The 17,229-nt window shown below is 47.9% G+C and overlaps 1 protein-coding gene across 1 annotated transcript in view; it reads left to right on the forward strand.

The window, feature by feature from the left end:
• The window catches only part of IRF6 (interferon regulatory factor 6), a 119,593-nt gene that overhangs the window by 14,551 nt on the left and 87,813 nt on the right, over positions 1 to 17,229 (forward strand). The window contains exons 3-4 of the mRNA XM_086919685.1: positions 11,082 to 11,228; positions 11,904 to 12,296. Coding sequence (XP_086775811.1) covers positions 11,082 to 11,228; positions 11,904 to 12,296 — 540 coding nt within the window. The remainder of the gene's footprint in view (positions 1 to 11,081; positions 11,229 to 11,903; positions 12,297 to 17,229) is intronic.

Below are 17,229 nucleotides of genomic sequence, written 5' to 3' on the forward strand. Positions count from 1 at the left end.
TCTCCTCTCTCCACTCTCTCTCTCTCTCTCTCCACTGTCTCTCTCTTCACGGTCTCTCTCTCCACGGTCTCTCTCTCCACGGTCTCTCTCTCCACTTTCTCTCCACTCTCTCCCTCCACTCTCCCTCCACACTCTCTCTCTCTCTCTCTCTCTCTCTCTCACTCTCTCTCACTCTCTCACTCCTCACTCTCTCACTCTCTCACTCTCTCACTCTCTCACTCTCTCCTCTCTCTCCTCTCTCTCTCTCTCACTCTCTCTCCTCTCTCTCTCTCTCTCTCTCTCTCTCTCTCTCTCTCTCTCCACTCTCTCTCTCCACTCTCTCTCTCCACTCTCTCTCTCCACTCTCTCTCTCCACTCTCTCACTTCACTCTCTCTCCACTCTCTCTCCACTCTCTCTCCACTCTCTTTCCACTCTCTTTCCACTCTCTCTCTCCACTGTCTCCACTCTCTCTCCACTGTCTCTCTCCACTGTCACTCTCCACTCTCTCTCTCCACTGTCTCTCACTGTCTCTCTACTCTCTCTCCACTCTCTCCTCTCTCCACTCTCTCTCTCCACTCTCTCTCTCTCCACTCTCTCTCTCTCCACTGTCTCTCCACTCTCTCTCTCCACTCTCTCTCTCTCCACTCTCTCCTCCACTCTCTCTCTCTCCACTCTCTCTCTCTCCACTCTCTCTCACTGTCTCTCTACTCTCTCTCCACTCTCTCTCTCTCCACTCTCTCTCTCTCCACTCTCTCTCTCTCCACTCTCTCCACTCTCTCTCCACTCTCTCACCACTCTCTCTCTCCACTCTCTCCTCTCTCCACTCTCTCCACTCTCTCTCTCCACTCTCTCTCTCTCCACTCTCTCCACTCTCTCTCCACTCTCTCTCCACTCTCTCTCTCCACTCTCTCTCTCTCCACTCTCTCTCTCTCCACTCTCTCTCTCCACTCTCTCCACTCTCTCTCTCCACTCTCTCTCTCCCTCCACTCTCTCTCTCCCTCCACTCTCTCTCTCTCTCCACTCTCTCTCTCTCTCCACTCTCTCTCTCCCCCCACTCTCTCTCTCTCTCCACTCTCTCTCTCTCTCTCCACTCTCTCTCTCTCTCCACTCTCTCTCTCTCTCCACTCTCTCTCTCTCTCCACTCTCTCCCTCCACTCTCTCCACTCTCTCTCTCCCCCCACTCTCTCCCTCCATTCTCTCCACTCTCCCTCCACTCTCCCTCCACTCTCCCTCCACTCTCTACTCTCTCTCCAATCTCTCCACTCTCTCTCCACTGTCTCTACTCTCTCTCCACTGTCTCTACTCTCTCTCCACTGTCTCCCTCCACTGTCTCCCTCCACTCTCTCCCTCCCTCCACTCCCTCCCTCCCTCCACTCCCTCCCTCCACTGTCTCCCTCCACTGTCTCCCTCCACTGTCTCCCTCCACTGTCTCCCTCCACTGTCTCCCTCCACTGTCTCCCTCCACTGTCTCCCTCCACTGTCTCCCTCCACTGTCTGTCTCCACTGTCTCCCTCCACTCTGTCTCCACTGTCTCCCTCCACTCTGCTCTCTCCACTCTCTCCCTCCACTCTGCTCTCTCCACTCTCTCCCTCCACTCTGCTCTCTCCACTCTGCTCTCTCCACTCTGCTCTCTCCACTCTGCTCTCTCCACTCTGCTCTCTCCACTCTGCTCTCTCCACTCTGCTCTCTCCACTCTGCTCTCTCCACTCTGCTCTCTCCACTCTGCTCTCTCCACTCTGCTCTCTCCACTCTGCTCTCTCCACGCTGCTCTCTCCACGCTGCTCTCTCCACGCTGCTCTCTCCACGCTGCTCTCTCCACGCTGCTCTCTCCACGCTGCTCTCTCCACGCTGCTCTCTCCACTCTGCTCTCTCCACTCTGCTCTCTCCACTCTGTTCTCTCCACTCTGCTCTCTCCACTCTGCTCTCTCCACTCTGCTCTCTCCACTCTGCCTCTCCACTCTCTCTCTCCACTCTCTCTCCACTCTCTCTCTCCACTCTCTCTCCACTCTCTCACTTCACTCTCTCTCTCCACTCTCTCTCCACTCTCTTTCCACTCTCTCCACTGTCTCCACTCTCCACTGTCTCTCTCCACTCTCTCTCCACTCTCTCTCCACTGTCTCTCTCCACTGTCTCTCTCCACTGTCTCCCTCCACTGTCTCTCTCCACTGTCTCTCTCCACTGTCTCTCTCCACTGTCTCCCTCCACTCTGTCTCCACTGTCTCCCTCCACTCTGCTCCCTCCACTGTCTCCCTCCACTGTCTCCCTCCACTCTGCTCCCTCCACTCTGCTCCCTCCACTCTGCTCCCTCCACTCTGCTCCCTCCACTCTGCTCTCTCCACTCTGCTCTCTCCACTCTGCTCTCTCCACTCTGCTCTCTCCACTCTGCTCTCTCCACTCTGCTCTCTCCACTCTGCTCTCTCCACTCTGCTCTCTCCACTCTGCTCTCTCCACTCTCTCTCCACTCTCTCTCCACTCTGTCTCCACTCTGTCTCCACTCTCTCTCCACTCTCTCTCCACTCTCTCTCCACACTCTCTCTCACAAAGTAGTGTGCGTTCCATGGGCGTCTGCAGAAATGTTTCCATGAGGGGGCACATTTTTAACTTCATCACCATCCCCCTTGCACCCTTCTGGCCCTCCCCCTTGCACCCTGATCTACCTTGCACCATTTCCCCCTCTGCCTTGCACTCTTCTCTACACTGCCTTGCACCCTTCTCTACACTGCCTTGCACCCTTCTCCCCTCTACCTTGCACCCTTCTCCCCTCTGCCTTGCACCCTTCTCCCCTCTGCCTTGCACTCTTCTCCCCTCTGCCATGCACTCTTCTCCCCTCTGCCATTCACCCTTCTCCCCTCTGCCATGCACCCTTCTCCACCTCCCATTTGCACCCTTTTCTACCTTGCACCATTCTCCCCTCTGCCTTGCACCATTCTCCCCTCTGCCTTGCACCATTCTCCCCTCTGCCTTGCACCATTCTCCCCTCTGCCTTGCACCATTCTCCCCTCTGCCTTGCACCATTCTCCCCTCTGCCTTGCACCATTCTCTCCTCTGCTTTGAACCATTCTCTCCTCTGCCTTGCACCAAAACCAAAACCCCCCTGCTACTTCATCGGACCCAAACCTTGCAGCCACCAACCTCTCACATTGGATCATCCACAGCGCCGACGAATTGGCACCCTTGAAAAAACATCAAATCAAACAAGATAGCAAACAAGCATTTTCAATGCAATGGTTTTGCCTTTGTTAAAGTTAGAGCTATTGGCATTGCTCTTGACATTATTTTTATTTATGTTTTTTTAACATAAATAAATGGCATTGTCATTTACAATGCCACTCGCTTTATCTCGCAAATGACACACACAAACACCCACAGAGAGCCCCCCCAAACACACACAGAGCTCGCACCCACACAGAGCCCCCCACACACACAGCCAAACATCGCATTATATTACACCATTGTTTCCCTTTGGATCCGAAATAAAACTAAAACAAGAAACTAAAACGACACGTGTGAATGCTCAGGAAAGCACTAAATCCTCAAACTGCTTTGACATTCTCCTGGCACGTGAACCCATCGAGCTCATACGTGGACGCCCACAGGAGAAACTCACTTACACGAGAGCTTCCCTGAGTGGAATTCAAACAAGTATTTCTTTCACCTGAGGTTTAAACAGAGGGTTGTAGCCAGTGTGCCCAATCAGCACTCATGACTCCATTTCGCCTTTTAGACATAATCTCAACCTGTTCTGAAGTTAACTTAACCAATTGTCGCTTGTTCCAGTAATCCTCAGATCCCAACGGCTTACTGGCTTCAGTCACAGGAAACAAATTAACTGCACACAAATCGCACGTGGAGAACATTTCAGAGTAAACACTGCACTATGCCAACATGACAAGCATAGATTCAAAGATAAATATAGCGCTCTACAATAATACCATGAGGGCATGCAAAATTCAAAGAATCAGACTGCCATCCTTCCTCTCCGAACGCACAGATATCAAATGCGGAGTACCCCAAGGATCGTCGCTCAGCCCCATGCTCTTCAACATCTACATGGCTGCCCTCGCCACCATCGTCAGACAGCACAAACTCGGTATAGTATCCTATGCCGACGACACCAAGGACCTCATCACCACCAGATTTAACTTACAGGAAGGAATGAAGAACGTTGCATCCTGGATGAGCTGCAGCTGCTTGAAGCTTAACTCCGAGAAGACAGAGCATGGGTCAACACCTGGTGCCCCCCAACCCTCAGCAGTCCCCCTGCCCCATGGACTATGCCTGAAACCTCGGCATCGTTCTCAACTCCTTCCTCTCCATGACCCGACAGGTCAACACAGTCGCCTCCACCTGCTTCAACACCATCTGCATCCTGCGAAGACCTTTAATTGGACCCCTGCCCCCAAAATCAAGGAAAACCGTCACCCACACACTCATAACCAGCAGACTGGACTACGGAAACACCCTCTATGCCTAAATCAATAAGTCCCTGCTCCACAAATTCCAGACCATACAGAACACCGGAGCTAGACTCGTCCTCGGCATCCCTCGACACAAACACATCACCCAACACCTGCGTAACCTCCACAGGCTCCCCGTTGAGAAGAGAGTAACCTTCAAGATACTCCCCCACCCCTACAAATTCCTCCACAACAGTGTACCCCAATATCTCAATGATAGAATCTCCTTCACATACCCAAGAGAAACCTATGATCCATGGACCTTGCCCTCGCCAAACCCCCGCGCATTCTCCGAGCAAGAACCTTCTCCAACATTGCGGCCAAGACCTGGAATGAGCTCGATCGGCATCAGATGCGCTCCTACCCTGCACATCTTCAGGAAGACCCTCAAGACCTGGCTCTTCGACTGACCAGAGCTGCTCCTCCCACCCACACCTCCAGCGCCTTGAGACCCTCACGGGTGAGTAGCTCGCTTTAAAATTCCCTGATTGATTGATTACTTGCAATCGCATTGGTAACAACTACAATTCAACATTGTGGCCAAGACCTGGAACGAGCTCCTGATCGACATCAGATGTGCCCCCACCCTGCACATCTTCAGGAAGACCCTCAAGACCTGGCTCTTCGACTGACTGGAGCAGCTCCCCCCCACCTCCAGCGCCTTGAGACACTCACGGGTGAGTAGTTGCTTTAAAATTCCCTGATTGATTGATTACTTGCAATCGCATAGGTAATGACTACAATTCGACACATTCTAAGCGACTTTGCGAGTAAATATTTTTGGTGGGCCATCACCCTAACCGCAGCCTGGAACTCAACATTTTAAGATAACCTTCTTTGCCTTGTGCACTCCTAAACCTGATATTGTTCAAGGAGGTATATAAAGTCTATATTTCAGAAAATGACTTACTAAGTTGGCAATCCCATACCAGATATCTGTGGGTGTTACGCTTGTGGTAGCTTCCCTTTAACATTAGTTATGCCTTCTTCTTAAAAACCATTTGGACGTGGAAAACAAATCTGCATTACAGCAATTGCAGCGCAGGTGGACAATGGGTATGCAAATTAAAAAAAATTACGTCACCCCCCAGGCTGGTTGTACTCTACTGCTGACAAAAAACGTGGGACTGCAAGACCTAGAGAAAGAACTATCAAGGAGGCGAATTTCAGTGTAATTAGAAATTCAAACGTCTAATTCCCTTAAGAGCAATGGTAATTTGGCATACGAAACAGTCACAAATATTCAAGATATACAATAGGTGTGAAACGCTACCTTGGGTGTCTCGTGATGGAGCGAGGACACTAAGAGCACTGTTAAGAATAGCTGCTTCTGGCAGGAAACAACTCTGGGAGCTCGTTCCTTCCTTCTTCTAATAGGAACCTTCAAGGCAGAAACGTAATCTGTTTAAAAAACCAAGCATGCGAGGGGCTGCTGGTTAAACATTCAAATGTGACCACTGGATATGCAGGGCTCAGGATTTGTGCAAGCTATTATAACAAGCATTTGAAATGCAATAGGTCTCACATTTGTTAAAGTTTAATGCCAAGAGCTCTAAAATGACAATGTTTTTTATTTTTTATTTGCAGTTGAATAATTATAAAAGTAAAAAACATTGTAATATTTAACGCCAAGAGCTCTAACTTTAACAAATGCTAGACCCTATTGCATTGCAAATACTTCTTTACCTAGCCATGTTGGAAGGTGCAGTTCCATATGTGGCTCAAAGAGGTCCCATGGGACATCTTTTGGCCACTTATGGTACTGCACCCTGCAACATGGCTATGTAAAGAAACATTTGTAATGCAATAGGTCTTGCATTTGTTAAAGATTAACACCAAGAACACTAAAATGACAACGTTTTTTTACTTTTGTTTTTTAATTGCAGTTGAGTAATTATAAAAGTAAAAAACATTGTCGTTTTTAACGCCAAGAGCTCTACCTTTAACAAATGCAAGACCTATTGCATTTCAAATGCTTCTTTACCTAACCATGTTGCAGGGTGCAGTACCATATGGGGCCAAAAGAGATCCCATGGGACCGCTTTTGGCCACATATACTACTGCACCTTGCAACATGGCTAACGCCAAGAGCTCTAAAATGTTAATGTTTTTTATTAGCAGTTGAGTAATTGTAAAAGTAAAAAATATTGTCATTTTTAATGCCAAGAGCTCCCATGGGACGTCTTTTGGCCACGTACGTACTGTACCCTGCAACATGGCTAGGTAATGAAGCATTTGCAATGCAATAGTTCTTGTATTGGTTAAAGTTAGATCTTTTGGTGTTAAAAATTAAAAACACCTTTACTTTTATAATTACTAGACTGTAAATAAAAAACAAAAGTAAAAAACATGGTCAGTGTCAACGTCAACAGTTCTAATATTAACAAATACGAGACGTATTGCATTGCAAATACTTGTTCTCTTTCCGACTGCTGTTACAGAGTAAAGCAAGCAAACATGCATTGCAATATGGGAGTCTTCTGTCATGCTATAAAATCATGAAATACAAAAGAGAGGGGGAGGTAGAGGGAAGAGCAGCTAGGTTCGCCCTCCACAGCCAAGTGTACATAAAAGACAATCGGAAATATCAGATTAAAGTAACCTAGCTTTCAGAAAATTAGTCACTTTTCAGCGTTGGATGTGGCTCAAAAGAAAAGGGGTAAAAAATCATTTTTCTTTAGTCCCCTCACTCACCGGAGTTGCCTCACGGTGACATGCTTCATCATAGGGGCTTCCCAACCAGCTGCAGGTTGGGGCGTGCTACGACTAACGTCACTACGAAGGAGCACTTTTTAATTGTAGACTATGTGTGGTGTCATGTGAAAAAGGAGGGGAGTGAGTGGAGTGATGTGAATTAAAAGTATCCTACTAGTGGGCGGGAAAAACTTTATTCGTGCTCCTAGCGGATATATTAAAAGTGGGCCTCTGGGTCATTCAAGGGAAAATAAAGGAAGTCCGTGGAACCATTTGTTACGGAGTACTTCCTCGTTGTGAACCTAATCGGCATCCCTCGAGACCGGCGGATCCGAGGGATGCCTTCCTTTATTTTCCCTTTAGAGCCTCATAAAAACATACGCCACTGAATTTCAGCAGAGTCGTATGTATATAATTATTCATGCTCCTTGATAGGCATATTTTCACTTTTTGGAGTAGTACACAAAGGGCTGGACCCTGTGATGTCCTGAAGAAGAGCTGAGGGGGTACAGCTCGAAACTAGTTGGCTTTCTACTAGGATCCTGTTCCCATAATATATCAGCTATCCTAGAGAACCACCCCACTTTTAATATATCCACTAGGAGCACGAATAAAGTTTTTTCCCGCCCACTAGTAGGATACTTTTAATTCACACCACTCCACTCACTCCCCTCCTCTGGCAATTGTTGTGTCAGAGGTCATATTGTTTATTTTTATTTGTTGAGAGCGGTTCTGTAGAAAAGTAGTGAAACAGCCTAGAACCACCTGATCTGTGCCGACCCTTTTTTGGAGGGAATCCAGGAGAAGCTTGTGGTCGACAGTGTTGAAGGCTGCTGATGCTTCCAGAAGTATGAGCAGGCAGCATCACTCTGTATCCAGGGATTTGTGACATTCATTTACTGTGTTCAGAATAGAAGTTTCCGTGCAGCATCCTTTTCTAAAGCTCAATTCCTCAGGGTTCAGGTGATTGTTGTTGTCTATGTGTTGGTTTAGTTGGGCGAGGACACATCTCTAGAATTTTGGCAATGAAGGGGAGATTAGAGACGGGTTTTACGTCGTTGAGGTCGCTCGAGTCTGCTCCCGGTTTTTTAAGCAGTGGTATGACTTGGCCATGCTTGAGGCAACCTGGCATCACACCAGTCAGCATGGAACTGTTTATCATATTAGTCCATTTGGAGGTTAGAATGTGGTGGAGTTGTATAGACAACGAGCCTGGGAGGGGCCCGCCAGGTGAAAGGCTGGTTTGGGCATAGCCACCAGAGCAGACGTGTCCGCCTCCGAGAGTGGTTTGAAAATCTTCCAGCTTCTAGGAGTTGTGAGGGGCCCTTGGATATGATTACATCTGTTGTTGACCATTGCTAGAGAGGCTCTGCGGAGAGATGGGGAATAATCTTCCATTCTGGGAGGAAGATTCTCATTGGTTGACAGTATGTGGTCTTCAAGGGAGAGCTAAATCTTCACGATCCCCGGGGGAGAAGTGATCCTATTTTTCCTTCGAGGTCCGCTTCGGGAATTTGTCTCATGTTTCTCGCCCATTGGAGGGTTTAATGCGTGTGAGATGGATGGTGGAATGCTTTGTTGATATGGAATAGAATAATGTGATGATCTGACCTGTCGACAGGGAGGATGTTGTTGATAGTGTTTCTTCCTGAGCTATTCTAGCATCCAGCGTTGAGCCTTTGTTGTGGGTTTGACCTTTGCAGTGCTCGCAGAGGTCCTTTCTGCGTAAGAAGTAGTTTAAGGATTGGATTAAAGTATAGCTGTCGTCATTCCAGTGAAGGTTGAGGTCCCCTAGGATGATGTTATTGGTACCTTAGAGTGAGCAGTGTGTTATCAGATGTGCAAGGCATTCACCAAAGGAGAGTGTGTTGCCAGGTGGGTGGCAGAGTAGGTGACCGATTGTATTTGTGTTTTCATCCTTATAGTGGTGCAGATATATCAAAATGAGTTGTAGTTAAAGGTGTCTGAAGTTGAAGGTGTCAAACTGCAGAACATTCAGAACGCCTCCGCCAGACTCATCCTCAATATCCCCCACTGCAGCCACATCACCATCCCCCTGAGAGACCTCCACTGGCTCCCAGTCAACGAAAGAATCACCCTCCAGCTCCTCACACACACCTATAAAGCCCTACACAATGCAGGACCTGCATACCTCAACCACTGCCTCGTATTTCACTCACCCACCAAAGACCTCGGCTCTGCCCATCTAGCCCTGGCCGGCATCCAACGTATTCACAAGACCAAGGCTGGGGGAAGATCCTTCTCCTCCTTTGTAGCAAAGACCTGGAACACCCTACCTCTACACCTCAGTCATTCACCGTAACTGCCCCAATTCAGGAAGGACCTAAAGACCTGACTCTTCGACTGAACCACAATGCCTTTGACAGATCAGCAGTTCCCCCTCCCTACAGCACCTTGAGACCCTTATGAGTGAGTAGTCACGCTTTACAAGGCACTTGATTTATTACCCCATCATTGATGTTCTTGTTAATAATTGCGATGCCTCCACCGTGGAGGTCCCCTCCCGTCATTTTTATGGTTGAAAATCCTGGTGGGACAAGGAGAAAAATGGTCCCCTTGTCTATGGTAGGTGAGAACCAAAACAATCAGTAATGATTCCTTTTAAGCATCCTTTCTCTAATTCTACTCAAATTTGTTTCTACAAATAATTGTTCACTAAAATAAATATAAAGAAATTAACGTGCATGGAGCAAAAAGAAATCAAGAGGGTCATGGAAACACTCACTATTGATAATTACAAACTAGCCCCAATTTCCCAGGTTTAGAAAATCTAATGACTTTACCTTAAAACAAGCAGCTTGGTTTATCATTTAAAAAAAAAAAAAAAGAAATTCTCAAACAGTTGGCTTCAAATCAAATAAGTGGTCACTAAACCCTACCCCTCTTCTGTTCTGTATGACCCTGGTGGACCGGTTAAACCACTCTCTGGTGATGGCCTTTAAGATAAGTAAAACTTTATAAAAACAAGCACAACAATGTGTAACTGATATGTATGTATTTAATTCAGGTTTCTATTTAGCACAACTGCACTGCACGCCATAAGTGCTCATCACAGTTTTATCAACCCTTAGGGGGAGGGTGTGTTAATTAATAGAAGTGAGAGAGCAAGTGAGGTGGATTCTTGGGGAGAGATTCCCACGTGATGCTGACTCAATTCGCCGTTAAAGGTGTCTTCTTCTCTATAATGCCTCATGAAATCCTATTTCCACCACACAGCAGACAGAATCAAGCAGCATACATGCTTTCATGTCTTGTCATATTGGATTGATAACTTATTGCCTGTGTGCATAAGATTTTTTTTACCTTTGTTCAGCTTATATCCTGCCAGCTTTGCATCAGACTTCAAGTTCCATATAGCTTTGATTTATTTAAAAAGTTACATTTTTCGGTATGTTTTCCATATTATGTGATTCGGTAGAACAATACAATCAATTCACCCACAAGAGGCGGTTTTAGAAAGCTGCTTACTTTTAGCAAGAGCTAATTCTAGATCAGTCCATATAACAATCCCTTATGCTCAAAGTAATGTATTTTTTAAACCGTACTCAAAGGTGCGATGTTAGTTCTCAGATATTCTCAGTAGACTGGCGTCAAAAGACGTAGGCTATCTGGGAAATCTCGTTTGACAACATACCTTACTGTGATGGTGTGCCTAAGAATGTGTGCCCTGACCTACTTGCCAGATGAAAAAATCATTGTCAGGCTTTTTTTGTTTTTGCAAATTCTAACTTGAGTAGTAGGAAAACATGATCCCATGTTTAAAGATACATTCACAATCTTGATGTATGATTTCTCTCCTTTGAAAGGCAAATGTATGATGCTTTAGTAGACAAGGACTTAACCTTTCTTTTAGAAAACTGGGTTGCAACTGGTTAATGCGAATACATTGTTTTACTTGACCTTCATATGATAGCTTGTTTATCTTATAGATTCACCAATGGCCCCAGCTAGTGTGAACAGCTATTCTCCTGAAGAAGTCTGGCCTAAAAGTGAGCCAATAGATATGGACGTGCCACCAGCTGCCATACCTGTTGATTTTTTCAGCTCTCCCGAGGTGTGGATTAGCTCTCTACCAAGTAAGTGCATTGCTATGATTTCATCACAATATATTTTAACTTCTACTTTATAAATGCACTTTCACTGTACGATATTTTACCCATTTCTGAAATCACATGTGTGTATTTCACTGAATGGTTTTGTCAAATCCCGCCCCCTCATTTCTGTAGTAGTGACAGTCATGGACGTGTTTTTGTAAATCTTTGCAACCTCTTTTGATACTGTAGCTTGGGTGAGGTTTCTTTCATTGACATTCATATAAATGTGTGGGAACTGCCTAGTGTTTCAGACCCACAGTTTACTTTGGAGTACACATTTACCATCCTTTTTTCCTCGCAGACAATGTGCATTCCTAAAACAGTACTAAGATAAAGATAACTGTACATTTGTACCACTCCTCTTTAAACCCAAAGATTAAGGGGATCCCTAAAACATACCAGTAAATGTAATGATTTCATTTATTTCTGCAAATCCGGTGGGCCTGGTTTTTAATACATGTTGTTTATAGAGTTGACTGGATAGAATTGTCTGGTGACATCTTTTTAAAAAACATTTATGAATTATCAGACGAATAACCAGCAACATAATCACCTAAACGTAATTGTGTTTTGCAAATGCTGAATGGGTAGAGTACTGCACACAGTTTTAGACTACGTTTTTCTTTGTCTGAATATTCTCTTTCCTTTTTTCACCAGTGACTGATTTGGAAATTATATTTCAGTACCGAGGCAAGGAGATGGGCCAGACTTTGACCGTGAGTAACCCTCAAGGCTGTCGGCTGTTCTATGGTGACCTAGGCCCCATGCCTGATCAGGAGGAGTTGTTTGGACCCATTAGCCTAGAGCAAGTGCGATTTCCAGGGCCCGAACAAATTACAAATGAAAAACAAAAGCTGTTTACCAGCCGGTTGTTGGATGTTATGGACAGAGGATTAATTCTTGAGATCAGTGGGCACGCAATCTATGCCATAAGACTATGCCAGTGCAAGGTGTACTGGTCTGGGCCCTGCGCCCCAAACCCCGCCACACCGAACTTGATTGAGAGACAAAAGAAAGTCAAGCTCTTTTGTCTTGAGAAATTTCTGGGCGGTAAGTTATTAGTTTCCTTTTTTAGTCTTCCCACATTGCAATTATTCAATACTCATGAGATTTAAGGTATGAGTCATTGTGCACCGTTGCATTACTTTGATGGGCACCACCAAAAGAAAAAGCGGGCAGATTGCTTTCTTGTGCTCTGGGACCCGGACATGATGCCTTCAAAATGGTCTACTTTAAACTATAAAATGTTATAGTGTCATCAGATGCTGCATCCCTATTTTGCAGTATTTTAGATGTGTTTTAAGTCTTTCTAAAGATTTGCAATGCCTCATCATATCCCAAATAATGAAACCGCTGGTATTGTGATGTTTGGTATTCCAAAACCGAATTACATCCTTTCCACTGCGTACTCACTCTTAGTGCCACCACACCACTCGTTCAGTCCGACTTAATTTCAAGGGTTGAGTAAAGTGAAAAATCTGATGAAATGTTTTTTTGTATTCAGTTTAGCAATTGTGACTATACCGCAGAAACTTCTCAAATACCGTCCCTCATAAATATTTGCAAGGAGTTGTCTCCACTACGTAACATTAGGAAATTACGTACCCAGACGTGTGTTAGGGGTAATGTGTGCACAGTAACAAAATCGGTTTGTGCTTGTCATTCCCAGTTGTTTGCAACAAAAGTAATAATTTTGGTCAAAACCTTCACTGATACAGAGTGCAAGTAGTATTTGTACTGGGATTGCTCTGTGCCTGTTATTACTGCCTACCTCAGAATGAAGACTTGGTTCTCTTTGAAAATAAAGTATTATTGTGAAATCATATCCCACCACCTGAACCATGCCAGGCTCTGACTCCCTTTCCTTTTTAGGTCAAAGCCTGCGATGGCTGCGCCTGCGCAGTCTCACTTGCGAGATAGGAGATTGAGGAGCTTTCACTAGCGGGCTTTAAGCCCCGTCCCTCTTTTCCATTGGCCGGCGTCACTGTTTAGGCTAAACTGTGGCCAGCCATTGGAAAAGAGCTTCCAGTGATGTACACTTGTCTCTGTTAGAGCCGTCCCAGTTGGTCTGACTGCCCCGACTTACTGCTGGCGTAAAAGCTTTGTTGTCGTTATTGGCCAAAACATATGGCCCCATAAAGATAACAAACCTGGCCAGGCCGTCCAAGTGGTACGGCTCAAACAGAGAAAAGTCTACATAATGGCAGCCCTGGGCCACCGTAGAGGCCAGCCCCGTGAACTTGAGAGCTGGTAATCTCCCGTCATCTACCAGTGAGGGCAGAGTTTTTAAAAGTGCTCATGTAAGTGGCCTGTCAGACTCTTCTCTTCATGTCTCTGCCCCTGTGGCTACAATGCCTGCTCTGCTGCCACCCCTCAAATCTCAGGTTATGAGATCTCGGAGCACTTCTGCTATTTCTACAACCGCCTGAATCCAACAACCAACGATCAGCCGGGGCCACCCAGCAGTCGCGACATGAGTCGGTCGTCTCGTTGCTCCACCTGAAGGGGTCTCTGCCGAGGACGAGGACGACAAAATGTGAGGCACTGACCGGAGGATTTTCTACACTAGACTGCCACCAAGGGTGAAATCGTGAGCAGGGTGAAATAAGGTCACTGCGCCTGTGCCAAGAAACCCTACGCTGTGAGTGCCTGGTGCGCGCTCCGGGCTGGGGTATCTGCTGTCCCAGCCCCTCCCTGCCCCCTCCGAGGCTGCAGCTCGTGCTCCTCTGAGCCCACGGGCTGGACGGACTGGAGGGCGGGACGAAGCTGAGGGCACCTCTCCAGCCCCGCCAGCCTCACACTTGGGCAGGCTCCTCCCTCACACCCCGGGGGCCCTCCTTCTCAGCCGCACTGACAGCCCTCTGCACAACAGGCAGAGCTGCAACTTGTAGCAGATGTCCGCAGAAGATAAACCTGGAAGAGCGCAGGGCAGTGGGCATGATGCACCAGGGCAACTGCAAGGTAAGGGGGAACAGGGCATGAAATGCCAGGGCAACTCAGGTAAGAGGGGCACATGGCATGATGCGTAAAGGCACCTGCATGGTAAGGAGGGGGCACCGGGCATGACGTGCAAGGGCAACTTCAGGGTAAGGAGGGGGGCATGACTCGTAAGTGCAACTCCAAGGTAAGAGGGCCACAGACATGGGCACCTCTAAGGTAAGGGGGCGTGACGCATGAGGCGCAGGGGCAAGTAAGGTAAGGAGGTGCACCGGGCGTGAGGTGCAAGGGCAATTCCTGGGTGAGGGGGGGCGCTGGGCAAGAGGCACAGAGCAACGGGCATGAGGTGCAAGAGCAACTTCAGGGGAAGGGGGGCACGGGGCAAGAGAGCTCCCAGCACCCATACGCGGGGAGTGAGGAAGGTCACAGGGCCGGAGGAGCTCTGAGAAACATTATTTCAAGAAGGACAGGTGAGGGCACAGGCCCTTATGAGGCGTTTACAACCCACAGGTAAGGAGGGGGGATTGGGGCCAGAGGGCAAGGAGCGCTCTCCCAACCCCTGGTAAGGGAGGGGGCACGGAGCCCTCATTTAGACAAGGGGGGCGAGGTATGTGTCTCTGGAGGGCTCTGAGAGGTCAGGGCGCTGCATCGCTGCTGCAGGTGTGTTGTATCAATCCTATGTGTGTCTGTGCTTGTTTTTCATCTCGTGACATGTGACCCCCCTGGCTATCTCACGTCAGGGAGGATGAATTACACACCAGCCGCTCCGATCCCACAAAGTGCCCTATTTGCAGCTCTCCCGCCTTGTCCAGGTGCTTGGCCTCCCATGAGGCACAGGGTCAAGACTGATTTGCATATGGCCATGTCTGAACTGGGGTGGCTTGGTGAGCAAAATCACGATTGATTAAACCCAGATCTGTGACTGGGGGTGAATTTTTTGCCATTGTGCAACATACCGTCCATCATCTTGTGTGTTTTGCTGTTCACCCTATGTAGGAAGGGTATGGCCAGATGTCGGTCCCGTGCTCACTAAGCCACTGGAGTCAAGCTATCCTGACTGAAGACGGCTGATAGCCAGAAACCGGACCTAGGATGCTTGATTCCGGTCCAGGGAAGACATGGCTTGGCAGTTCGGGCTGGGCTGTTCCCATGAGGCACAGGGTCAAGACTGATTTGCCATTGGCCATGTCTGAACTGGAGTGGCTTGGTGAGCAAAATAACGATGGATTAAACCCAGATCTGTGACTGGGGGTGAATGTGTTGCCATTGTGCAACATTCCGTCCATCATCTTGTGTGTTTTGCTGTTCACCCTATGTGGGAAGGGTATGCCCAGACGTGGGTCCCGTGCTCGCGAAGCCACTGGAGTCAAGCTATCCTGGCTGAAGACGGTTGATAGCCAGAAACAGGTCCTAGGATGCTTGATTCCGGCCCAGGAAGACATGGCTTGGCAGTTCGGGCTGGACTGTTCCTATGAGGCACAGGGTCCAGACTGATTTGCATATGGCCATGTCTGAACTTGGGTGTTTTGGTGAGCAAAATAACGATGGATTAAACCCAGATCTGTGACTGGGGGTGAATGTTTTGCCATTGTGCAAAATTCCGTCCATCATCAGGAAGATGGTCACCCAGGCCCTCGTCGCCAGCCATCTGGACTACGGAAACACCCTCAACGCTGGAACCACAGCCAAACTCCAGAAAAGACTCCAGCGCATACAGAACGCCTCGGCACGACTCATCTTGGACATCCCCCGCCACAGCCACATCTCCGCCCATCTGAAAGACCTGCACTGGCTCCCCGTCAGCAAGGGGATCACGTTCAGACTCCTCACCCACGCACACAAGGCCCTCCACGACATGGGCCCCAAATACCTCAACAGCCTCCTCACATTCTACACACCCACCCGCCAGCTCTGATCCACCAGCCTCGCCCTCAGCACCGTCCCACGAATTTGCAAAGCCACCGCCGGAGGAAGATCCTTCTCCAACCTGGCGGCCAAGACTTGGAACTCCATCCCCACCCACCTACGGCTGACCCAGGACCATCTCTCCTTCAGGAAACAACCCAAGACCTGGCTGTTCGAGCAGCAACGACTCTCCCCCCTCCCCCTCCCAGCGCCTTGAGACCCCAGCGGGTGAGTAGCGCGCTTTACAAATGTGTTTGATTGATCGATTGATTGTGTGTTTTACTGCTTACCCTGTGTGGGAGGGGTATGTCCAGAAGTGGGTCCCATGCTCACTAAGCCACTGGAGTCAAGCTAGCCTGGCTGAAAAAGATTGATAGCAATCACCCTGGTCAAAAGACCAGGGTGAATTTATATTTTGTGTGCAGTTCTGTGTGACGCTGTTTTTCCGATGATACGCAGCGTGTGATCTTGTGCGGAAGTGTTGCTGGATCTTTCATGCCAGCGAGCTGTGCACGATATATTGGAATTGAAATATATTCCTTTAATAACAGGTTATTAAAGTTGTTGCTCGTTTTAAGTCCCGCGTTGTTATCGCTTCCGCTGTTTTTTTATTCGAGGAAATAGGTCAGGCGCATGGTGCCTGTAAAAGCGATATTCGGAAGTTGTAACCCGTGTGTTTTCACGAGTGTTAACCAGGGGGCACTTCACACCATGCTGACACTCTTATTTCACCACTGGGCCTGCCTGGACAGCCGCAGGCCCGGGTTAATTTGCAGCGGTGTAGTTCCCTCCCCTGAAATGCTATTGCGGGGGTTGGGGGATGGGGGATGTGGATGAAGAGGACTATGAGGCGTCTCCTTAAACATAGGGGAATGTTTTATAGCCAGAGCTGCCAACTTAGAGCTAGGAAATCAGGTTTGAGTCTCAGCGTCGACTCAACATCCTGTGATTCTGGGCAACTCACCTAATCTCCCGGTGCATACAAACAAAACAAATTACTGTGACTGGCGCTCGTGCTAAGCGCTCCACTGCCCTTGGCCTGAGTTCGCTCTACGATATAATGCAAAAAAAATCTTTAAATGTATGTACTCTTCACAAAATGACGTCACTGGAACATGGTGTTTTTTCCCTGCAGATTTTG

Source organism: Lissotriton vulgaris, chromosome 5 (genome assembly GCF_964263255.1).
Source record: "Lissotriton vulgaris chromosome 5, aLisVul1.2, whole genome shotgun sequence".
In the NCBI taxonomy this organism is placed as follows: Eukaryota; Metazoa; Chordata; class Amphibia; order Caudata; family Salamandridae; genus Lissotriton; species Lissotriton vulgaris.